The sequence below is a fragment of the Aspergillus lucknowensis genome, assembly GCF_044049455.1.
Source record: "Aspergillus lucknowensis strain CBS 449.75 chromosome Unknown BJX67scaffold_12, whole genome shotgun sequence".
Classification (NCBI taxonomy): domain Eukaryota; kingdom Fungi; phylum Ascomycota; class Eurotiomycetes; order Eurotiales; family Aspergillaceae; genus Aspergillus; species Aspergillus lucknowensis.
Window position 1 is genome coordinate 398937 of NW_027263556.1, and position 22627 is coordinate 421563.

Genomic DNA, 22627 nt, shown 5'->3' on the forward strand with positions numbered 1-22627 from the left:
TATGATAAGGGCAACTGTGGGCCCCAGGGCATGATAAGAATTGCCTGATTCGGCAGTGCAAGGCAGGGTCATGAACCACGAGGGAGAGACCGTCTTTCTGCCTTGGATGGACGTTCTGAATCTCTTTCATCATAATGCGATAGCTTATTACTATTTGTTACTTTGACTGCAGCATTCTACAATCTTGCTTCCTTCCACTTCCCTAATGGGTCAGATCGAAGATGGTGCAGCACACTGGCCGACAGCTGGGCCCTGAGCCTCGCAGCAGCAGCTCCTTGACAGCCGTGGGATGCCTTCCTGCGTCCATCCCTCTCCTTGGGAAGAGAGTAGACTCCTTCGGACTCGCTTCGCTGCTGCTCAGTGTGCCTTCCGTCGTCCCCGGCCATCGTTTGTCCGCAAACGTCAATACTTCTCCACCCTGAGGGACGTCATACACCGGAAAAAGGGAACGAGCTGGGGCTTTATTTTAGAACGGAATAAAACTCAGATACAGATAATAATTGCTATTTTTCCTCTTCTGCTTCTTCTGCGTGGCTCCCAAGCTTTTCTGGCCGCGGGTAGCAGCAGCCACCGATTCCCAAGCTAGGTTGAACACTACCTGACATATCATTTGCCTAGTGACGACCGTCACTTTCTCTCAAACAGAAGGAAAATCGAACCAGTTTTCATTGACCGCCTTGGTCCGATTGACCATGCAATCTTGATTCATTGAAATTAGTTGGGGACGTGTTCACCAATGTGTATGGATCCTTTGCTGCTCTCAGACATCTTGCTCTGCCTGCCCTCAAACTGTTGATATGCGATACTATACCTTGTTGATGCTTTTCAGCTAATGTCTCGCTCTACAACAGCTGCCGAGTCGCTCACTACGGCCGTCACGCTCTTTGCGGGTCCCGGAAGGGCAAGGAACTCAACATCGTCTGTCAATGTATGCCTTCTTCCGACTATACCTAACCTTCTGCATCAGCCACAGTATCTAGAAACTGACTCTACGCAGGGCCGTGCTAGCTTTCACTTTGTCCTTGAAGGCAAAATTCAGACTCTGTCAACCCAAAATGCTCCAAAGGACGGCCCAATCAGAGGACTACTGTTCGTTCCGACTTTGAATGGGCACGACGAATGCAATAACACAATCGCTCCATATGTTCCAGCTAATGTGACCCGTCACCAAGATGTAGCCCTGTTTGGGTATCATATCATTGGCCTCGCGCCGTGGGTGACGCGGGAATGCAGCCAGTTGTTCCTCGATGCCTCGAGGCGTGTAGGCACCGATGCGCTAGTGTTCTTCCTGCCATCTCATAACAACCACAAACCACCGCCGGCACATGATGCGACATGGCTGTTAAACGGTGAATACTCGTGGAAAGATGAAAACTTGTTCCCTGTTTATGCGATTCCCGGTCAAGCAGGAATTACCCTTATGGAGCAGCTGTCGTGGTATTCAGGCAATGGGACTGCTCCAGATCGACAAAATGGGACCGACGCATCTGCTCGCGGGGAGCGGTGGGACGTGCGGCTCTTCACTCTGATTGACCTAGGTGAGATAACACCGATCGACTACCATTTCAAGAACTCATAACTGACGCCTGATCAGAGAAGAGTGGGAAGAAATCGCCAAGTATCTGGGGCTTCCTTCTGGCCATCCTTGGGACTATCTTCGTTCTCTGCATCGTTCTTCTCCTCCTTTACCAATTCATCCGGAAACGACGTCGCCAGCTCCTCCATCGACGCCTAGAAGCAGGAGGGACAGACCATGAGCGATACGATTTGCAACATATTCCAGTTTCAGAAGAGTTTCTTGCAAAGCTCCCGATCTATATCTATCCAAGTCTGGATGATTCGAGTTCAGGGAGTCTACGTCGGAGCCTGTGCACAAGTAGCGGGCACGAACAGTCTGAAGAGACGCGAGCGGATGAAGTCGAACGGACCAGAGCCGAAAAAGAAGTAAAGACGGAGGCAGAGGCAGACCCAGAAAGCCGAAGAGTGAAGCTCTTCGGTACCACGGTCGAGAACGCCCCAGACACAAAGCAGAGCACAAAATTGGCCGATGCACAGGTCGAAAGCATCGTACGCCGACCTTCATACCCAAAACACACAAACCGATTAAGCCACTCTCAAACAACCTGCGCCATCTGTTTAGAGGATTATATCCCGGATTCGTCAGTTGTGCGCGAGCTGCCGTGTGGCCATATCTACCACCCCGAATGCATCGACGTGTCTTTGACGCGAAATAGCAGTCTTTGTCCGCTATGCAAAAAGAGTGTGCTTCCGGCTGAGCTCTATCCCATCTCGATGCCCGAGGTGGTACACCAGGATCGTATGCAGGCGATGGAGCTGCATTCTCCGGCTTGATAGTGTTGTCTATGATACCCTGCCCGCACTTGGTTCCAACAATTATCCCGTGTCATACAATATCCTTTGTGTAGTAGAACATCTACCAAAATCTAGCCGTATCAGCCCGTGTTCACTGTTTAACCCCATAAAGAAATAAACTCAAAGAGCAAAATAGAGAGCAACTCACCAAGCAAACTTATCATGCTTCCCCCTAACCCTCACATCTAACACCTCCTCATGGAAATTGCCCTCCCTCCTCGCCCTCCTCAACCTTCTCACCTCCTCCTCGTCCAACCGCCGTCCAACAACCTCCTCCAACTCCTTCCGACTGACCTTCTCCTTCGCCTTCGTCTCCTTACTAGCCTTGATCTTTGGCTTGAACCGCGCCTGCATGCGTATCCGAACCGTCGTCTGAAACGACAAGCTCGTCTCGTCCCCACGAATCTCAACGCCCTTGTTTCCCTCTTTTATCCCGACGAATGTATCATTCTCCCCTGTGCCACCGAGAGTCTGCATAAAGAATGTACTCGGGATATCAGGCGAGGGATGGATAAGGAATGACTCGTGCGCGGAGATTGCGCTTGCCGTCGCGCTGAAGAGGCCGTATTTGTCGCAGGATAGGTATCTAGATTTTGTTCTCATTTTTGTTAGCCCCTCCCGGTCACTCTTTGTTTCTCGCTCCAAACGATCTCAAACGACAGGACACGGTGAAAAGAAAAAGATGGCTACGCACCGCCCATGTGCCCCCTTCAAACTAAACCCCTCCGACCCGGCTACCCGCGTCGCAACCCATACCTGGCGCACATCATGCGGCTCCGCAGTCCGTATATCGCCCTCGATCAGGTTCTCGAGTTCGCTCGCGAACACCTTCCCGTGGATATCTGAAGCTATGGCCGTCGGTGGGTCGGACGGGAGACAGATGAGAATCGGACCGGAGATGTCTGTCGTCGTGTCGGCGGAGACCCAGGATTGATCCTCGGCGGAGGCGTCCTGGTCTGCGGATTCTGCGGGTTTGGAGGGGGGCTCGGTCGTGAGGGATTGTTTCGGGAGTTTGTTAGAGGGGTGGTTGCGGTGCTGGTCCTGGTCGTGGTCGTGGGTGGTGTGCTTGCGCTTTTTGGATTTCGGCTTGTCGCCTTTGAATGTGAGTGGTTTTACCATTGCTTTTTTTAGCCTCCCCCTGTACTGGGTTTCGTTTTTGGGTGAGTTTCTTGTCTGGCTGGGAATTGGGTCTGTGGGTTGCTGGGGTTTAAAAAGTGACAGAGGTCTAGCAGGCGGAGCTTCGAGCTTGTCGATACCGTACCAAGCTCACACCTGGCGTGGCAACAGTTCATTCTTTCTCTAAGACAAAGCCACAATACATGATGTCCAAGCTAGCAAGGGTGAATCATACATGGAATCTAGAGATCACTCTCTTCGTCCTCGTTATCCATGTTCTCGAGTAAGATCTCCGTTTCTTTCCAATAATCATCCAGAACCCGTTCCATTTTCCCACTCTTCACCGGTATAAGTAACTCCCCACTCTTACTTATAAGAGCTACGCCAACATGGCCTTTCTTATCCGTCAGCGAAATATTTCCGAGCCCCAATGGTGTAAGGAGCTTCTTCCCAGGGTCACTCAGGTAGTCGAAGCTCGACAGAGATGTGGAGAGCTTTGCAAGGTTGGGCATTGAATCTGGTGAGAGGCCGATGGTTGTTACTTCGAGGCGCTCGTTATCAAGGAGAGCATGGTCCATTTCTCCTACGAAATCGGCAGCTTTAAATTCGAGAAGGAAGGGGAACGGTGTTAGAGTTTCAGATATCATGAGACGAGGGACTAGGGACTCAACTCACTCTGGTCAGACAGGGCTTTCCCAAAGGCAAAGAGGAGGATGCCACCACGGTCGCACTCTGCGAGCAAATCCTTCATGCTAATTGTCTCCTTAGTTTGTAGCCTTCTGTGCACCGATAACCTGAGGTTGAGAGGAATCTTATCGCCCGTAGTCAGAGGTCGAGATTGAGATGTGCTTGCATCCCCAGAAGCTCTGTTTGATGGCATTGTAGATGACTTTGCCTTTGATTTTGGCTTCGACTTCGATTTCGAGCTCGTCGAATCGCTTTTCTTGGTAACTCTTGACTTCTTCTCAGGGGCCGGTTTCGTTCGTGCTGGTGCTGGAGGCTCTGTACCAGCTGGAGCTGGAGCAGCTTTGCGTTTCCTGAGTTCGACCATTGCCTTCACGCCGATTCCGCAGACTAAGGAGAGCTTTTCAAAAGAGTTCTTGCTCAAGAGAGACAAATCATGCACTCATAAATGTGCCACAAAACGCGTCGACATGTTCGTCGCTGCCCACGACTCGTGTTTGAGTCAGGTTTGTCATCACGAAGCCACCAGGGGTACTCGGGTCACCAGGGCGACAGGCTTGGACGGATCCTTCAAGATTCTCTTCGCCGAATCTATCATTCTGTCGATCATGCTGAGTTTGGCTGAAGACAACGACGAGCTGATTAGTTCTCGGCAGAAGCTCGAACGAGGAGCCATCTTGAGCTGCAGTGTGGAGGAAAAGTGGGGAGGTTCATGCTTCAGAGGCGAGAGCCTCGGAAACTTAGTCTGTCTAGAGCATACGGCAATGGGACTTGCTGTTGGGCACAGAAATTGGTGGATGGAGAGATGACTTGGAGGACCCCGGAGCTTCCAAAGTCGAAACGGGCCCTTCCAATTTTGGAGCCCAGGATTGGGAGGAATTTCGTGATCGGCTGGGTGGATCCACGATCCATCGACCTGCACCACAGGATCACGATCGACGATGCTAACTTGCTCATCGCAGGTGGGTATCAGATAATGCATTGCCTGCCATGTGGCCATGTCGGAAGCTGCGATGGAGAAGCGCGGGAGGTACCTTGGGGGTAATCAGCACCTTATAAAGAGGAGAGACCTGCAGAATTGGAATTTGCAAGAAGTCGGAACAATCCAAGTCGTTGTGACTTGCCTTTTCTATTAAGTTATCTATGGCCTAAACCTACGTCTGAGTCTGTGTGACTTTATCGCCAATTCACACTCATGTCCAAGCCATACCATCAAGCGTTCAAACCATGTATCGTTACTTGTGTTCACTGATTCACCGTCCACCGTCTAGTCGAAAGTGATGGCCGCCTTGATGGCGCTCTTGTTCCGCATCGATTCGAGACACTCTTCCCATTGGTCGAGTTTGAAGACTTTGTTGACGATACCGGACACCTTGACCTTGCCGGAGTCGAGGTAGTCAATGGCGGCGGGGAACTTGTAGACTTCGGAGAAGCTACCGATGATCTGAATTTCGTCGCCGACTGGTCATTCAGGATGAGTATGGCTCATGCCTGGGTTACTCGGCGGAGGGTGATTGGAGACTTACAGATCTTGCTAGGAGGCCATGAAACACGATCCTTGTTCGCATAGACGCCGTATACGACGAGCTTACCGCCGCGGCGCACATAGTTGATGGAGTCCTCGAGGATCTTGACGTTACCAGTGGCCTCGACGACAATGTCGAAGCCATAGGGGTTGTCCGCCTTCAGCTTGTTGAACTGGCCGCTGGGGTCCTGACGAGAAAGACCGATATACTCATCACCAGCACCAAGGGACTTGGCGAGCTCCATCTTCAGACCCTCCGGGGCACAGACGACGACGTGGCATCCACCGTTCAGGCGAAGAAGCTGCGCAAGAATCTGGAAGATATCAGCATCGGCAAACATTGCGGCTGTCAAAAATAACACACCAAGCCCGTGGGGCCAGCACCGAAGAGCAGGACACGGGAACCCATCTTGGGGGCGATCTTATCCAGGCCGTGGGCAGCGCAAGACGCAGGCTCGAGAAGGGTAGCATCGACATCGGAGAGGTTCTGAATCTTGAACACCCTGCCAGCTGCGTGAAGTCAGCAAGCATCAAACGAGCAAAAGTGGTTGTGTTGGCCCGTACCAGGGTACGCGCAGTATTCTGCAAATCCTCCGTTCATGGTGACGCCGTGAGCGTGGAAGTTCTCGCAGAACAGCTCATCGCCACGACGGCAGTAGAAGCACTCGCCGCAGAGCTCGGAATTGTCCGCAACGACACGGTCACCGATGTTGAAGCCCTTGACCTTGGGGCCCACAGCCGCTACAACACCGACTGTTTCGTGGCCTGACCATGGATTTAGCATCGGACTCCACGACTGTCTCCGCTCGGACGGATAATGATGATGACGGCGTACCAGGAACCAGGGGGAACTGCGGTGACACGTCAGCTGTATTGAATGGCGTTGCGCGGTAATCCTCAGCATACCTGAGCGATGAATTCACCCTCGTGGATGTGCAGATCGGTACCGCAGACACCGCAAGCCTTGACCTTGATCTAGAAGGGTAATGGTGGTCAGTTACAGTTCAGTGGGGCAGAAGGGTTGCACTGAGGGTTGCCTACCAACACATCGTTCTCGCGGAGAGTGGGAACAGGGATCTCGGTGAGCTTGTGCACCTCTGGCTTATCATACCTGAAGCGGCGGATTAGCTTAACCGAGGGCAGGGGGTGAGGGATGACAAGCTCACAGGAGAGCTTTCATGGTCTGGGGGACATTGGCCGCCATGGTGATGGATGTACTGTTGAACTGAGTGGGTAGAATAAGAAAGGGAGGATTAAGAAGAAAGAGGCTTCAGAGACTCGGAGAAGAGAAGGAACGAGGAGAGGGAAGAGGAGAAAGTTGAGGGGGAAGAGGAGGGACAAGAGTGGTCTAAGTACCAATCGGGCTGAGGGGGCTTGGGAGAGCGATGCACTGAGTGGCAGCAAACCTCTGGAAGGACGGTGAAGCTCCCTCTCCTGGACTCCTGCGACTGTCAACCGAGTCGAATCAGGCCGAATCCCATGTTCCGGCCACTGGAGGTTACTTTTTTCTGTCGAGAGTCGGACACCAAGTCTCAGACTCGAATCTCACACCTTTGACAGCCGGACGAACTCCAGTGAGGATGCCCCGCTTGTCGAAGTGGGCTTGATGCCAGTCCATTTCATACAGCTTGTGTACCTGTCCAGACCATGGCTCAACGGATCCAGACCCAGCAAGTCCCTTGGGTCTCCGTTTCAATTCACCGGAGACCCCTCGGCACGTCAGCCTCGCCAATACAGTCTGCAAGAGAGACAGAGAGAGAGAGAGAGAGCACTTGGAAGGAAAAGCACTTCCCCACAGTGATCCGTATGACTTGCCCCCACCTCAAGTTTCTGCTATGCTCTCAGCTTCGGTAGTATCGTCTGAATCTCTGCACCTCGACATCACAATGTCTATTGATGGCACAGCTACCCTCTCAGGTCCATATCGTACAGGGACGGCTAGAGGAGAGCCCATGAGGACAAGGATGCAACGCCTTTAAAACAGTCCGCAGCGGCCAGCCTGGTTGTTGGGAATCCCGGGGAAAACAGTGGATTCTTCTTTGTGCCAGAAACCAGAAACAGCATCGATCCTCCTGATCTCATGACAATCCCAACCAATGGCACCCCCTGCGAGTTTGCAGATAAATCTATCTTGGAAAGGTCAGCATTCGAGATCGAGAATCGGGACGAGCCTGGCCTTCCCCGCGGTTCCCTCTGCTCTCGCCTTTGCCGCGGAAACTCGTACAGGTAATCTTGGGGGGAAAGAAAAGTACGAGGAGTGGACTCCTTTCTCATCAAAGAAGAACACAAGTCTCAGAAAATGGGCATCCCGTCCAAGCATCTAGGATTCGGGGGGGTCATACGGATAAGCGTGCTATCTATGGGATTACTCAATGGTTCATTCGGCTATCGTCCGTACTCCGAGGAGAACACTGCACATTACTTTAGTCCGAACCCTTCGCTGTTAACCACCGCTTCCCATAGCAACCGCTCAAGCTTCTCCCGCGTCGCATACCGGTACAGCCCCAACCGGTTGAAGCACGTATGCGCTGTCGGGAATCTCGGCGAGTCTTCCCCGAGACACATCAGTTGAATCGTGAGACTCGTCGCCCCCATAGCCGGAATGCGGTCGCTGCTTGTGATAAACGAAAGAAGTTTCCGCTGTGCCTCAGGTGTCGTGCGCTCAAAGAACTTCCAGAACCATTGCACCACAGGTTCCGACTCCGGTTCCGGAGTCGACCAGTTGAGGTACGTGGCAACTGCCCGAAGGGACTTAACGTCCAGTGCTTCGTCAGATCCGCGCACTAGGAGTTCAATCTCCTCGGGACGGAATAAAGACAACGCATTGCCGCCACAGACACTGAAAAATCCACGTCGCAACGGCTCGAACTGTCGTGCGACCGCCGTGTCTAAATGATAGTGCACATAGAGATCCACGAACTCTTGGCGATTCGCATTTGTAACTGGCTTCTTCTCGCCTCCAGGGCAGAGAGGGACCGTGATAAGCTCACCATACCGATCAACATCGGCAACAAAATTATGGCAGAATGTCTCCGCAACATCTCCTTCAAACTCCAACAGTCCCCGCAAACCCCTGGCAAGGGCAGGTCGATATTCCGCGAGGTCGTCCAAGCTGCATTTATACGTCGGGCGTGTAGTAACCGGTTGTGGCCCTGCCGTCTGCGGCGCCGCCGCTAGCAGCTTTTTAAAGGCGAACGGCGGGAGGGAAATATCAAGGATGATCGAGTTATAGATAGCCAGCCCAAGTACAACCCCAACCAAGAAAAATTGCTCTGAGGATTCTAGACAGTACGGATTGAAATAGCAATACCGAGAATCTTCGTCATAGATGAAAAGTCCTGGACTGCACGTCAGACTCGCTGTTCTCGCCAAAAAGTATGACTTGAAACTCACCGTGATGGGGATCAAAGACCTCCCGCACAAGGAGGAGAAACCATTCCTTTCGGAGTCCACCGGCGTCAACGCCCTCTTCACCAATAAATCCGATGCGTAACCCTTTCTTCATCTCCTCCGGGCTAGACCCAAGAACCTCACCGACACGTTGAAGGCTGTCTTCAACAAGACAGTCCCGCCGAACCCTCAGTACGAAGTATTGACTCACAGCCTTTCGAGTTAGGATGCTGCTGAAGAATGCCTCACGGGCTTTGACTTCCATCTGGCGACGGGCATCGTGTTCCAGAATCTCGATCTTCGACCCGATGCTGAGGAAAAAGGGATACTGGCAAAACGTAAATTTGCTTGTCCTCGACTCCCAAGCCTCGAAATCCGCCACCACGATGTTTGAATAATCGAGCTTCGTGTTATAGAACGAACTGATCGGGATCATGTGCCCACGCTGACTCCCTTGCTGTCGAGATGAAGAAATCAAATTTTGGTCATGATTTCCGCCAAGCTTCCGAGCAATATCGGTGTTGTTTGCGGTAAACAGAAGAGCCATCACCCGGCCTGCAGAGCGCACTTGCCAATCGTCACTATATGACATAGGTGCGTCCTGCTTACCCTTCGCTTGCTTGCTCTCGTTTCTCCCACTGATGGCTGCATGTAACTCCGACGGATTGGTCGTAGCGGCGTTGGAAAAGCTGGGGATTAGATAGTGGTCTTCGTCCGTTGCCTCGCTCCGCCTCCGCCCGTGCTGGCGGCATAAACGATATGTTACAAACCTGCCTACGAGTTCGACGATTTTTTCAAACCGCCCGACTGAGAAGCGTGCGAACCAGGAGACAAGATAATGATGGCAGTCATTTGGTAGATTGGCGAGCAAACCCACAATGCGCTTCACAATTCCGGGATGGTGACCGGAACTTGCACCTTGGTTTCGCGGAGTAAGTGATTTACTCCCCGTAACCGGCCAATGTTGAGCTTTCCCCGGATGCAAAGGTCGCGGTTCGCTGCGGGGTACCATGAGACTGGCTAGTGTTGAACTAGGTGGATAGATCAACGGATTCGAAAGCAGTATCAGGAGAAACCTGATATCATCTGGTTTCTTCAAGGGTCGTCGAGGCCGTTTAAGAAGGTTCTCCGTGGCTTTCAGGAGCGTCCTGTGTAGATGCATGCGCGACTCCACGACCTCCTTCTCAATCACACCCAGGTCTGCCTTACCCCATGCTTCACCTGTCGAACGGTTTTCTCCGGTTTGAGGCTCCATAGTTGACCACTTCTCAACCCATGACGTTCCTGCCGTCATTATCAACTCATACCACCGATCGAGATCAACCCAATTAATTCGGGGGTTTCTGGAGCTGACTATTCTGGAGTGCCTGGGCCTTGATTGGGCATGGCTAGGCCCGCCAATTTGTTCTTCGTCCACCATCCACCAAGAGGAGTTCTCAATCAGGTCTCCCGATAGAAGAGTTTTGGGATCTAGCTCGACAACGGCACCCAGGCGGGTATGCCTGCTGCCCTGCTCCGCGTTCTGCTCGGGATGGTCGACGGCTGGAGCATCTCGGGAAGGATGAGCTGTTTTAAAGGACACATTCAAAGAATCACAGCCTTCAAAGCCCGATATGATATAGTCCTCTAGCTCCCGAAATATATAAGGGCGCTTCTCCCTCTTTTTGCTATCACCTGGTCGACCCTGCGGCATGGGTCTGATCTTTCGAGTAGCACTTCGAAAATCTGGTTCATCTTTGGGTGGGGGGATCGGGGCAAATGGGGTCTTCGGGTAGCTCAAGTTTCCGTTATATTTGCCACCACTGTCGTCCTTCCCTCTTGTATCTGACGATGATGCACTGCGGACATGGTGCATCCTCGGGCGTTGGGGCAAAGCTAAATGTTCGGGCGATTTGGTTGGTGAAAATTCATTCTGTCCCGCATAATTAGTCCCAGATACGTCTTTTGGTGGTCCCTTTGGGGCTTCTAGGCGTTGCAGGAGGTAGCTTGAAAGGCAACGATCAAGAATAGCTTTGGTTCGCTCAATTGTCAGTGGGATAGCTAAAACGACAGTCAGACAAGCCTAGAATTGACCAAGTGTGAAATGAAAGAAGTACAATACCTTTCCTAGGAATCGCCTGCGGAGGTGCCTTTTCATCTTTTCCAGGCTTGCCACGGTCACCCAGATATCCCGTCTCATGGTACGGTTCCAGATCGTTCACGGTGAGGCACTCCGTACAACGGAATACCTTCAAATGCTGTGGCCACCGCACCGTATTATTGCATGTTATACACTTCCCCGTCGTCAATTCGTCTTTCGGCGGGACTGGGGGAGGTCCTTTGCGAGGACTCGTAGAAAGAGGATTTGGTAAGTAACTGCCGCCGTAATCGTCATCGTCGTCATCGTCATCGGTATCGAGGGAAGCTCCCAAAGAGATCGATTGTTTCCGCCGTTCCCCAGTCCCCAAAAACGGCGCTGCGAACGGTTGGCTAATCGAGCGTGCGTGACCCCGACGATATGGAGGAGAGGATAGCCGGGAGAAGGTCGGGTGGTCGGTCCCCCTCGGGTTCGTCTCGATATTCCGCGAGCAATATGGGGAGGCTCCTTCCACCGTTGGTATGCGAATAGGCAGTGTCTCAGGCTGGATACCAGCCGGTTTCGCAGATGGGTGGGCCGAGGGTTTATGCGCAGCCCACGACGGCATATGGACGCATTTGTCGCACCGACTCGTTATCGTTGAGCGGGATACTACCAGGGATATTGGCCGGTTTAGGACTGGGATATCGCACCAGCGGGCGTTCTCCCACGGAGTTTGCCAGGGGGTAGGTCGATCCAGTACGATGAAAGGTCGGCCCTTTTGCGTATGTTCGGAGCGTATCGGAGCACCTCTGATCGCGGAGATCACGCGATTAGCTCAGACGTACTATCCTTGACCACCAACGGGGAAACAGCAGGGAAATACCTCACCTACAGCGGAGTTCGAGAACGAGAGAAGGCGCGTTGCAGGCCCTGTCCAAAGAAAGCAAATTCTACGAATCCACAAGAGGCTAGACGTCACATGAATGCTTTCAGAGATGGCCACACGTTTATCAAGGCCACAAGAAGAACAACAGCTCACGAAGTGATGAAAAACGAGGGCGAAGCGTCGGCTGGGACAATTGGGAATCTGGCACAGCGGGACTCCGAGGGTCAGGACGAGGAGGATCGCCAGCAGCGGCTACGCGTGGACCAGTAGAATGAGTGGATGGGTTGCGCTGAGACTTTGGTTGTCTCGCGGCTTTGGTCCATTTTTTCAGGCGAGACAGTTTGGAAGACTGGCGCCAGATACGGACGTAATCCTATTTCTTGATCCAAATCATAATCGGCTGCTTGGGGATGAGTTGAGTCATGAATTAGTGGACTACCACCCCGACAGGCCGGAGGTGTTCGTGCAATGCTCCCTCAGGCGGACGTCCTCACGCTGCATTATTTACATCATGCATTTTCTCTCGATCTTTCTCTTGATCCTCCAGATTCGTCCTCCCACTTCCATTTACCTTACCATATTCGCTGACTGACCGGCCGTACTACAGGCTCCGAGATATCCTTGAATATTTCCAGGTTCCCCTACTACACCTACAGCAGAATAGGCTCTGAAGAAAGCGGAAAACATTCATCATACTTCGTTAAAGAAATAGTCGAGACGGGGAATCATGTTTGGAAATGAAGGATTTTGGCTAACACCCGATCCAGGGATCTGTTGCATTAATCTTGCAGCCAGACAGCTCAAAAAATGCAACGAGCTGCGACCGAAATAGACACGTCCACATAAATAGCATTTTTCCACAGCCAAGAGTCTCCACAATGCTCCTCCTACACCTAACGGTATCTCCAGTAGCTCTGGGTGTTCTGGCGCTTCCAGGTGTGGCGGCGACCGGCCGTGGTGTTGTTGTAGCGGTGGCCCTTGTTGATGCCACGGGACTTCTTGCCGGTAGCGGTAAGACCACGGGCTTCGCGGTGCTAAACGGCGATTGCCAGGTTAGTGGATCATTCCTGACAGGCTAAAACGCTTGGAGTCTCCAGAAAAAGGGGAGCAAACCTTGTGAACAGGGTTAGCGATCCAGTTGATGCGGGCGTCGCGGCGAATGGCCTTGTGCTGAGGGTCGACGAGGATAACCTCGAAGTATTTGTAGGTAGAGTCCTGGTTGATCCAGTAGGAGTTCAGGACACGCAAGTTGGCGCAACGGCGGCCGACACGCTCCTCAGCGGTAGCACGGAGAGCACGCTGGTACTTGAGCTGGTTGACTCCCATGTTGGTGGGCTTGCCTATAACCGAGAAAATCCCTATTAACACCCTGCCACCTCACAAGTACCCAGAATCCAGAGAAAGGCGACGAGCATACCGTAGGTGGCACCCTTAGGAACAGGCCTCTTGCGGCCACCGCGTCTCACACGGACACGGTAGATGACATATCCCTGCTTAGCCTTGTAGCCGAGACGACGGGCCTTGTCGGGACGAGAAGGGCGGGAAGCACGGTGGATAGCGTTCAGCTGACGGAGCTATATTGATGCACTCTCAGCAAAGTTCAACGAGTGTATAGCAAGACACACAAGCCCAGGTAAGGGTAGAGTCTCTTGTGTGCCACAACATCAATCCGCCGGCGAAAGGAGATATCGTTTCGAGCCGCCGAGAAAGAACCTCTCTGCAACGAAAAGGCATCCTACGGCAAAGAACACGAACACCCGGCGGGATGTTAAACAATCGAATCTGAGGGGGGGATTCTCACCTCCCAGCAACGGACGCGCAGCAGGAAGCGAATCACGTCGGACTGCTTCTTCTTCTGGATCTCTTCGACGTACTTGAGGGCACCCATCTGGAAGAGAAACAATCAGTGAGTTCCGAACAAAAGCAAAGCATCGATTTCCCGGACGCAGGTGGGAACTTGATATGCGATGCGCAATGTTTAATAACGCATTGATTTAACATACCTTGTCGGCTTTGAAGGTCGTCGGCTTGTCGTCGTCGTTGTCGCACCTGGAAAAGTTCAAGGAGCGAGACGTCAAGAGTCGAGGTTGTGTGTGGGACGCTAGCAAATTAGGCGAGCACGTCTTATCCAATGAAGTGGTCGTCCACCGCATTCACGCCTCAGGCATGCAAAAGGCGGATCCATCACTTCTGATCTCAACCCTAAGGCTCAAAGGCACCCACATATTTTTCCGATCTTTGGAAACCTCTCCAGTCCACAGCATCAGGTCAAGTAGCTGTGACGGGTACCTCCTTCATCATCGGATTCAATTTCGCAAAAAATTCTGTAATTCGACACATTCATTCTGGACTTCTACCTTTGTATCATGTATGAAAAAAAAGCTTCCCACCGGGCCAATTTCCACTGCTTCCGCAGACCCCTCTCGCTGCTGACTTGCAACGTACACAATGGAAGGAAATCGCAGTACGCACAGGAGATTGGAAGACGAATATTGGACTGCAGTAGAGAACGCAGGTTGAAAAAAGAATTGCAAATAAGTGACCCAGCGCGCCATCCGATCGTGAAGCTGAATAGTCTATGCGGTAACACCTGGCATTAACGACAGACCATATTCTTTCTTGACCCATTGCACATGATTTCTAGTCTCTTAAGGCGCATTACAAGGAAAGGGGGGAGAAACAGTTAGGGTGGAAGGGAAACAGAGAAGAGATTAGGTACAAGCCGAATCCATAGATCGAATGGGCAGAAGGGGTGTCGTACACGTAGTGGGTAACTCAGGAGAACAGGCTGCACTCATGCTTGTGCAGACGTGAGGGCAGAGCTCTCGTCTCCCAAGAATCAAGCTCAAGAATTGAGCGACAAACCCTGAAAGCGGTTCACCCATTCACCCGGTGCAGTATTCATGCCAGGGGGCCCGTTGCTGCCTCCCGGAGACGCGGTATAATCGGTGTAACCCGGCTCCAACTGACCATACGTATTCGATGAATAAGATGCGAAAGGATCGATCGATCCGAGCCCACCTAGGCCAGCTTCGGGTTGGCGAGGATGACCAAACTGCTGATAAGAATCTCCATATCGGCTACGTAGCAGGCCCATTTGGCTGCCAGTACCATCCCGCCCAGCATCTAAACCATCGCGAGACTGGCCGTAAGCTCTGGGATCGCGCTGATGAGAACGGTCTCCTTGAGTATCTTGGCCGTATCCCAGGGGGTTGGGGCTTGAGAGACCAGCAGTTGGAGGAGTGACGAATGAAGCCGGATTGATAGCCGACATCCAAATTCTAGTTTTGTAAACCTTGAAAAGGTCGGTGACCAGGGAATTGAAGTTGATATAGGAATCGGCGAAATAGTAGAAAGTAAGTTTCTTCCAATCCCTGGAGGGCGATTAGCTCCCCTTATCAAGGTAAAGTGCGAGATTACAAGCTAATTACTCACATTTGAAATTCGGCGTCAAGAATCTCCATGTTGAGACGATGTTCTGCAACCTTTTGCTGACAGACTCGCTTGGCTTTTGCTTCATTCGCCTCCTTCTCGCGAAGACTGAGGATCTCATGGTTCTGGGCAAGTCTCTTGATCAACTTGGGTTTGATTTCGCCAGCAGAGTCCTGCATTCCATGTGAGCCATGAGGCCCCATGCCACCAATAGCGCTGCGGTTGCTCAAGCCCGTGACGCTTCCTGGCGAGCCGACGGCATTGGCTGTGCCATTCTGGCCTTGCCTCGAGAACATCATCAACCACTTATAGTGTTCTTCAGCATATTTCTGCTTCAGTTCACGAGCTTCCTGCAATGTGACATTGGCATGGAGGATAGTTCCAAGGTCCGTACCACGGTCAGCTTCCACGATGACCAAGTCTCCGGTCTTCACTTGAAGGCCAGTATCCTTTTGAATAAAGAACACGTCCGCACGGTGGCACTTGAACGTCACAATGTAAAGCAACTGATTCGGATGCGGGTGGATCTGGGGTTGATGACGGCCGTACGAGGTGTAAGCTTGATGGAGGGAGGGGGCAATAGGGGGTTGGGTATCGGCGGCGGCGCGAAGATGCGGATCGCGGCCAAAATATGATTCTGCAAATCGACGAGCTCGTAAATATTCCGTTTCCAAGTCATGCTCCTCGGGGCGAGGGGCCATATAAAAGCGCGGGTACTCACGATTTGGGCCGGGCGCATTGGGAATAGGACCTTCGCCAATATTCGCATAGTTTTCTTCCTGGTCTCCCAATCCTGCTCGAGAAGTGTTGGCACCTTGAGACTCTCCAGAGACGGAAGTGTGGCGGATCGGGATTTCGGCGAAAGAGTGGCGCCTACTCTGGGGAATATCTCCAAGGCTACCGAACCCAAGGGATGTTTGCCAGTGCGCCTTCCTGACATTTTCCAGAGCGCGATTCTCCAAAGGGGTGAATGCGGGAAACTGCTTCTCCAGGTTGGTCGAATGCTCGGAAAACCTTCTCCTGGGGTTGTTGTAAATATCATTATAACCGGGGATATTGCCCACTTCATCAAGATCTTCGACGGCAAGGTCCGCTTCCTCCGGGACACTACCGCGAATGGGATGTATGTTTCGAATGCCGCTGCCAACAGCATATCCACTGGCTGCGGACGAAGAGGACATTGTGCGGTCCCTGAATGGACTATCCATCTGTCCTGCAGCTTGGCGTAGCAAGGCATTCTCTCTCGAGAGCTGTTCGATTGTGCGAGCTTGAGTGGCGGCATAATTACCATAGCTACCATCTGATCCATTAGGGCTCTCCGCATCATCGTCCTCATCTTCACGCACGCGACCTAAGGTGGCCGGATCATGACCCAACTCTCCAAGCAGGCTTGGCCTCGATGAACGATGTTGCAGCGCAGAATATTGCGCCCCATTCCGAGGGCGACTACCAGGGTATGCGGTGGTAGATTTGCTCGTCGCCGGATTCAAGACTTCAGGATCTAACTGGCCAACAGAATATGATTGTGAACGATAGGTTTTGGGAGTCGGGTGAAGTGGAATAGAGAACGGGATGGCGGAATCACCAGGAGCCGTCCGGGTAGTGGGGCTGAGTAGCTCTTCCGTCAGATAGCCGCCTGAAGCCGGGGGGATAGAAGTCGTGGGAGATGGAACAATCTCTGAAAGTCGAGACGGAGGCTCCTTGCGCGAATCGGTATTCCAGATACCAGTGCCCCAGGGAAATGCAGTACCGCCCACATTGTTCCAGGTAATAGAACTATTCAAACCAGGGCTTGTGTTGGTTTGCCATCCGGATTGATCAGTAGCAGGGCTAGTTGGATTGGAAGCGCCAGAGGACAGAGGGCCGGACAAGGATGCCTTCCGGGGCATGCTGGCGGGGATTTCGTTGAGCCATGAGGTTCGGCGTGCAGGCTTTTGCGCAGGCGCAGTAGTCGTAGATGGCCCAGGGAGAGGATGCTCTCCGTCGTCATCAGAAGAAGCTAGGGCTTCAGAATCGGGGGTGGAACGACGGATACCTGGGTGAGTTTTCTCCAGCCTGGCCGACGCATTGTGGACCGGGGTCTGGGAAGCCGACGACTGCTTGCTGGACGACGCAGCCATGATGCTTTCCAAGTTGGTGGATAATCACAGTTGGTACGCGACGAAGTCGGTCTGAAGACCAAGATAAGAAAAGAACTGGATAAAGCGCAGTCGGTCAGTTCTGCTTGTAGATACAGGCGAAGCAACTAGGGTAAATGGTACGGAAATGAGAAATCTCATCCAGAAAGAAGTGGGTTGTTGTGTTATGTGAAAGATGCGGGTCAACGTTACGTGTGAAGGTTGCGTGAAGACTGCGGGATGAAATCATAGGGTGAGAGTAGTAAAGACCTACCTGTAGTCACAGTGACTAATGTCTTTGAACAGGACAAATTGAGGGAATATGAGGCTATATTGAAGCTATTCCTGGAGGCGATTCGTCCACAGGATTCGCCTCTGGGATCAGAACCCGTCTCTTTCCACCGGTTCCAGTGAGTGAATTTCGCTTTGCCTTCGGATATTAAGAAGCCTCTTTAAGCTCACAAGTGCTCTAGGGGTATCTGAGGAAAGCGTGAAAAGAATAGTCTCTTGGATGTAAAGCCTATACATCAGGGTTGATGGTCAGTTCTCGCTCATACAGGCACATTCATCGAAAGGGAGGAAAGTCAGAGTAATCACGGCGTAAAAGTGGAACTATGAAGAAATGAGAAATAGAACGACCTCCCGATAGCCGACTAGAGCAGCTATAGGATTGTTGAACAATGTCCTATCAAGGCAGCACAACAATAATTGCGAGCAGCGCATAAACGCCATCAATGGTCCTCTCGACTGGGGTTCTCACTCCGAATAAGCTGCTAGCATGGATATGACGTATGGATGTAAAATAGGTTGTTGATATATCGAAGGTAACGATCCGAGCGTCATCTTTTGCACGTCCTTGCCGCAGCGCACCATGGAGCTAGCCCACGCAAAATTCAAAGCATTTGAGAACAGCGATCCAGAAGAGCCGCACAGCCCGATTCATGAAGCGCCCAAACGGGAGAGACCGAGATAGAGATAAATGCGCCTTTGCGGTGCAGGAAAGAATGAAATCAAGGTGCGTACCTCGCGGATAGACGAGGACAATTCGAGTAAACCTGAAAGGTGGAGTAGAAGTGTGAATATTACCTCAAGTCCTGGAACAACGAGGAGCAGATGAAATTCGTGATCGTGTCCGCCAAATAACCCTTTTTGCGAGTCAGCAACAATTGATCTCCTGCGCATTGTCGAAGAGACTCACCAGTCTAAATGAGAACGAAACTTTTATAATCTATCCAACCCAGCAATGATGAACCGTACCACAGGAGGAATTATCCGTTTCCGAAAACAACTCGGCGCCGTAGGAGAAGCGACCAGGCTCGTCCAGTCTAAAAGGTCGAATATAGTGCAGTGTAGAAGGCAGCGCTTTGCGACAGGCTAGAAGCGCCGGAGAAATCGAGACAAACGGACCTAGTCGGATTCGTAGTAAAAATAAAGTCTTTTTTTTCTCCACCACTTTTTATTGTATTATACCCCAGCTGGTGACAGGGAGGGAAAAAAAAAATCTAAATTGTGCTCGATCCGACTCGCGACGATAGGGATGTCACTGAAGATGCGGAACCGTGAATGATGGTAGCGTGACCATAGGTGACGTTGGGAAGCTGCGATCTGGCTCCAGTAACTATGGGCGATTCCCCTCAAGAGCAGCGCATCTTGAGGTGGACCGGCGGGGGGGTAGGGGGGAGGAAGCAAGCGCGGTGTCGTGCGATCCGGTCGAAGCAAAATCAGGTGGCTGCCTTGGAAGAAGGCCCTTCCTTTCTGGCAGGGTGCGAAGAGGATGGATAAGAGCGGGAGCGCCGAGTGTAGGACGGCGCAGGTTTGCAGGGAAGAATACAGCTGCGGGAGGCGGAGGGAGGCAAAACTAATGAGGACGATGCGACAGGCCGTAGGGAGAATCTGGGGCAGACTGAGCTATTTTTGAGCGAGAAGGGGGGCCGATTGAGAGCACAGTGAGGTGCTGCCAGACAGGCAGTGTCGAAGCAGTACAGATGACAGATGAGAGAAAGCGAAAAAAAAAAAAAAAGAGAGAGAAGAAAAAAACGGCCAGAGCAAGGATTGAAGAATGGTAGAAAAGAGGAGAAAGAGGTTGTACAGTCGGGTGGTAGGGAACAACGCCAACTAAGGAGGTTAGCTCACCTCAGGCCACCAGACACAAAGGAGGAGGAGCAGAACGAGCCACGGGTCGGGGCACCGAGCAGAGTGGCGCAAGTGCTCAAGCTACGACCGAGCAAGTTAGTCCACAACTCTTCCATTTTTTTTACCTGTGCTGTCGATGGGCAAGTGGAATTTTCTTAGCGTTTCTATTTCTGTGATTCGTAGATTGGTTCTGGGAAGGGGGAGCATGATCCCGAGTATTATCAGTGGCATTATTGTGGCCGTAGATGACATCCATGGTATCCCTCTGTCTGTCCATCCCTATGGAGCGTGCCGAATGGGGGAGCCAGAGGGAAAATTAGATTAAAACACATCGATCAAGGCGGGGTAAGCAGCGGCGGAAGACGAGAGAGCCTGGATCCAATGGTCAGGTCTGGATGGTGCATGGAGCCCGGGGCTGCAAGAGGGGTGACAAGCTCGAGCCGTTGACGGCTGGAGATGTTCCTCTGCACACGAGCAATGGAGGGACGAGAGCCAGCAGATCCCCAGCCTTGCAGACCGCAGACGTACGACCCTCCTGGGTCGTCTCATGAGGATCGAGATTGTAGTACGACCCCCGGTGCGATGTGGTGATCCTTGGAGTATGACAGACAGCATCCATGATCTCAAGCGTGAGCAAATCTCAATCTCAGCTTGGAATTGAAGTGCCCAGGTGGAGGCGATGGTGATGGTGGGTCTGGCGGGGCTCTGGCGGCCAAGTCGAAGATCCTCCGCGCTCCTCACAGGCGTGGAAAGAATGCCCGAACCTTGAACCACCTCCGATTTCCCACAGAGTGTTCGAGGGGCACAACCCAAAGATATTCGAGTGTCCCTCGGAACAATCCTGTCGTCAGGAACTTTAGTGCCCCAAGCTCGGACTGCTGGTCCTGCCTGGCTCGAAGAGAGCAGGGAGCCTGGAACACCGCACACGAACGGCGAGGATTGTAGAGCGAATTCGATGGCTTGTGGAGACTCAAAATCCCTCATAATGTTGAACCTGAAGCCCAAACTTCAGGCATGGAGTACAGCTCAGCAGAAGTATACCACATCTTTTTGAGGTTCAACTTGATAGAATCAAGCGACGATCTGTTTCGTCGTGGGACAGCCAGAATAGACGACGTCATTCCCGTTCCACATTACACTCTCCACGGAAGGGCCGAAATGATGGCATCCAAAAGCAAACCACAATCGGTAAGACTGTCCATCACTTGCTTGAAATTGCGGGGGATGAAATGCTGGCCTTGCGATTCTCCATGATGAAAGCGGATTCCGAAGGGGGGGCGCAAATGATTTTTGAGGTGGCCCTGATGCAGGATCGGCGCCGCCCAAATTGCGGAGAGAGCTTCCAGGTTCCCACACGACATCCTGGGTTTCAGGCTCGCAGCCCCGGCCCCAGTCATCTCTCTCCCGCCAGTCGCCTGTTAAATGTCGATGGCCTTCCCTCCAAGTTCGATTTTTTTTTTTTGTGGCGAATCGCCGCTCGAGGAATCACCAATACCGGGATACCCTCCGAAAAGTCTTCTGACGGGATCGACAGCTGATGAATGGAAAAGCCATGACATGCAAGGTGAGGACCCGCTGTGGACGGAGCTCCAGCTTCATCTCATTGAGCCCCTCTTCAGAGCCCCTCTTCACAAGTGCCTCGCTTCAGACGATCACGAATGGCGACTCGGGCCTCCTCCAGTCTTTCAATTGTTTCGAGGCTGAAAACTACCCACACGACCCAACATCAAACAGGAATGACAATAATAATTCATTGAAAAAGATTTCAGTGGTATCAACCCCCCAGTGGTATCACCTTCCTCGCGGCCAAGGTACAGTACCTGTCGGCGGCACTCTCCTCGCGCGACCAATTCCAGAATATGGGGTATTTAGACGGGGTCCGGCGGATCGGGTGCTTGTCTCACAATATACAACTATGGGAGGTTCTTCCATTCAGTGCGCGTTTTGCTTTCGTGAGAGTACTGTGGGTAGCACTATTTCCGTTGAGCCCTGGCAGAACGAAACTTTCTCCGGGCCAGGTGGCCACAACCCGTTCTGGAACATTGACAGTCCTCTTCAAAAAGCCGCTGTCAAGGAGTCTTCCAAGGATCTTCCCGCCTGTTGCATTTTCGAGCCATCATCTGACCAGTTACCGGAACTCTGAAATCAGACACTTGCTCAGAGAAATTGTTGAGATAGTCGACGCAACAGCCAAGTCAGAGACAAGAGTGCTTCCGTTTCCGCTCAACCCTCTGACAACAATGATTCGCTTCAAGGGTAAACACGGGGAATCCAGTGTCTTCTTCTTCACTGCTCTTCACCGGACTCCGAGAGGAATACAGTTGGTCGTTGGAATTCAAGTGTCCCCAACCTCACTCTACCGTTTGCGTTCGTCGAATGGCAGAGATGACTCACTGTGTACGAAGCCATATTCTAGAATACTCTCATTCCATGCAAAGCGCTTTCTCGCCGTGGGCACAGCCGTTAGAATACACACATTTGAATCTTAAATCAGTTCGGAGACAAATTATGTCTCGCGAAAGAGCATTCGCATGCCTTTGACGTTTTTCGCTCCCCACCAGCGTGGCACAATGGATTTTCGGTGTTTCTTGAGTCGACCCTATGGGTCAGTGAGCGCAGTCCGACCCACACCAAATTTTCGTGGGTTTCCCTCAGGGATCTCTCCGCCAGGATCTCGGCTCGAAACCATCACTCCCGGATCGGCAGATATCACATCCTGCCTGGTGGGATCGAGGATGCCCTTCAAAGCAATGTTTGACTCAGAGGTCAGCCATTCATCCAAAGTCCCAGTTGGAGGACACAATTTGGCCAATCCAACGAGAAGGCGACTTATCTGACGAAGGCAGAGTGTCCATTAGTCGTCAGTTGATGTAGGGCGTGGGAAACGATATGGAGAGAAGAGTTGATGGCTC

General features: G+C 52.1%; 9 protein-coding genes across 9 annotated transcripts; 2 read left to right on the plus strand and 7 right to left on the minus strand.

The window, feature by feature from the left end:
- Positions 1-79: 79 nt before the first annotated feature.
- BJX67DRAFT_349344 (E3 ubiquitin-protein ligase RNF103) lies at positions 80-2831 on the plus strand. Its single transcript, XM_071028739.1, has 5 exons — positions 80-740; positions 852-928; positions 998-1538; positions 1595-2444; positions 2522-2831. The coding sequence occupies exons 1-4, from the start codon at positions 737-739 to the stop codon at positions 2350-2352; spliced, it is 1380 nt and encodes a 459-aa protein (XP_070887818.1). The 5' UTR covers positions 80-736; the 3' UTR covers positions 2353-2444; positions 2522-2831.
- Positions 2259-3611, minus strand: BJX67DRAFT_39277 (uncharacterized protein). The gene is made up of 3 exons (XM_071034923.1): positions 3068-3611; positions 2522-2959; positions 2259-2434 (listed from the first exon to the last, which is right to left on the minus strand). Coding segments are annotated over exons 1-3 (864 nt in total). The 5' UTR covers positions 3493-3611; the 3' UTR covers positions 2259-2433.
- On the minus strand, positions 3583-5272 carry BJX67DRAFT_349356 (uncharacterized protein). Its single transcript, XM_071028740.1, has 2 exons — positions 4165-5272; positions 3583-4087 (listed from the first exon to the last, which is right to left on the minus strand). The coding sequence occupies exons 1-2, from the start codon at positions 4538-4540 to the stop codon at positions 3732-3734; spliced, it is 732 nt and encodes a 243-aa protein (XP_070887820.1). The 5' UTR covers positions 4541-5272; the 3' UTR covers positions 3583-3731.
- BJX67DRAFT_39275 (uncharacterized protein) lies at positions 4412-5351 on the minus strand. The gene is made up of 2 exons (XM_071034922.1): positions 5298-5351; positions 4412-5207 (listed from the first exon to the last, which is right to left on the minus strand). Exon 2 carries the CDS (start codon positions 5171-5173, stop codon positions 4688-4690), a length of 486 nt encoding a protein of 161 aa, XP_070887821.1. The 5' UTR covers positions 5174-5207; positions 5298-5351; the 3' UTR covers positions 4412-4687.
- BJX67DRAFT_349359 (zinc-dependent alcohol dehydrogenase family protein) lies at positions 5269-7432 on the minus strand. The gene is made up of 8 exons (XM_071028741.1): positions 6865-7432; positions 6740-6809; positions 6605-6673; positions 6534-6549; positions 6263-6463; positions 6063-6208; positions 5700-6012; positions 5269-5634 (listed from the first exon to the last, which is right to left on the minus strand). The coding sequence occupies exons 1-8, from the start codon at positions 6900-6902 to the stop codon at positions 5441-5443; spliced, it is 1047 nt and encodes a 348-aa protein (XP_070887822.1). The 5' UTR covers positions 6903-7432; the 3' UTR covers positions 5269-5440.
- A 637-nt stretch (positions 7433-8069) lies between these two features.
- BJX67DRAFT_39313 (HECT-type E3 ubiquitin-protein ligase) lies at positions 8070-12014 on the minus strand. The gene is made up of 3 exons (XM_071034924.1): positions 11190-12014; positions 9092-11128; positions 8070-9036 (listed from the first exon to the last, which is right to left on the minus strand). Exons 1-3 carry the CDS (start codon positions 11770-11772, stop codon positions 8117-8119), a joined length of 3540 nt encoding a protein of 1179 aa, XP_070887823.1. The 5' UTR covers positions 11773-12014; the 3' UTR covers positions 8070-8116.
- Positions 12015-12926: 912 nt separating this feature from the next.
- BJX67DRAFT_371185 (ribosomal L15-domain-containing protein) lies at positions 12927-17585 on the minus strand (the record flags this gene model as incomplete). Its single annotated transcript, XM_071031047.1, has 7 exons — positions 12927-13067; positions 13147-13373; positions 13451-13607; positions 13835-13921; positions 14020-14082; positions 14915-15407; positions 15469-17585. 7 exons carry the CDS (start codon positions 17583-17585, stop codon positions 12927-12929), a joined length of 3285 nt encoding a protein of 1094 aa, XP_070887824.1.
- Positions 17586-19955: 2370 nt separating this feature from the next.
- On the minus strand, positions 19956-20918 carry BJX67DRAFT_39688 (uncharacterized protein). Its single transcript, XM_071034926.1, has one exon. It carries the CDS (start codon positions 20697-20699, stop codon positions 20037-20039), a length of 663 nt encoding a protein of 220 aa, XP_070887825.1. The 5' UTR covers positions 20700-20918; the 3' UTR covers positions 19956-20036.
- On the plus strand, positions 20822-21413 carry BJX67DRAFT_39675 (uncharacterized protein). Its single transcript, XM_071034925.1, has one exon. The coding sequence runs from the start codon at positions 20945-20947 to the stop codon at positions 21251-21253; it is 309 nt and encodes a 102-aa protein (XP_070887826.1). The 5' UTR covers positions 20822-20944; the 3' UTR covers positions 21254-21413.
- The last annotated feature ends 1214 nt before the right edge of the window (positions 21414-22627 follow it).

Coding starts and splice junctions, on each gene's coding strand:
- BJX67DRAFT_349344 (XM_071028739.1), top strand. Junction 929..997: donor ACTCAACATCGTCTGTCAAT/GTATGCCTTCTT, acceptor GACTCTACGCAG/GGCCGTGCTAGCTTTCACTT. Junction 1,539..1,594: donor CTTCACTCTGATTGACCTAG/GTGAGATAACAC, acceptor ACGCCTGATCAG/AGAAGAGTGGGAAGAAATCG.
- BJX67DRAFT_39277 (XM_071034923.1), bottom strand. CDS start 3,492: ATGGTAAAACCACTCACATTCAAAGGCGACAAGCCGAAATCCAAAAAG. Junction 2,960..3,067: donor TTGAAGGGGGCACATGGGCG/GTGCGTAGCCAT, acceptor AACAAAATCTAG/ATACCTATCCTGCGACAAAT.
- BJX67DRAFT_349356 (XM_071028740.1), bottom strand. CDS start 4,540: ATGGTCGAACTCAGGAAACGCAAAGCTGCTCCAGCTCCAGCTGGTACA. Junction 4,088..4,164: donor GAAAGCCCTGTCTGACCAGA/GTGAGTTGAGTC, acceptor TCGAATTTAAAG/CTGCCGATTTCGTAGGAGAA.
- BJX67DRAFT_39275 (XM_071034922.1), bottom strand. CDS start 5,173: ATGGCCACATGGCAGGCAATGCATTATCTGATACCCACCTGCGATGAG.
- BJX67DRAFT_349359 (XM_071028741.1), bottom strand. CDS start 6,902: ATGGCGGCCAATGTCCCCCAGACCATGAAAGCTCTCCT. Junction 6,674..6,739: donor TCCGCGAGAACGATGTGTTG/GTAGGCAACCCT, acceptor TTACCCTTCTAG/ATCAAGGTCAAGGCTTGCGG. Junction 5,635..5,699: donor ATGGCCTCCTAGCAAGATCT/GTAAGTCTCCAA, acceptor CTGAATGACCAG/TCGGCGACGAAATTCAGATC.
- BJX67DRAFT_39313 (XM_071034924.1), bottom strand. CDS start 11,772: ATGCCGTCGTGGGCTGCGCATAAACCCTCGGCCCACCCATCTGCGAAA. Junction 11,129..11,189: donor GCAGGCGATTCCTAGGAAAG/GTATTGTACTTC, acceptor CTGTCGTTTTAG/CTATCCCACTGACAATTGAG. Junction 9,037..9,091: donor GGTCTTTGATCCCCATCACG/GTGAGTTTCAAG, acceptor CGTGCAGTCCAG/GACTTTTCATCTATGACGAA.
- BJX67DRAFT_39688 (XM_071034926.1), bottom strand. CDS start 20,699: ATGAGGGATTTTGAGTCTCCACAAGCCATCGAATTCGCTCTACAATCC.
- BJX67DRAFT_39675 (XM_071034925.1), top strand. CDS start 20,945: ATGCTGGCCTTGCGATTCTCCATGATGAAAGCGGATTCCGAAGGGGGG.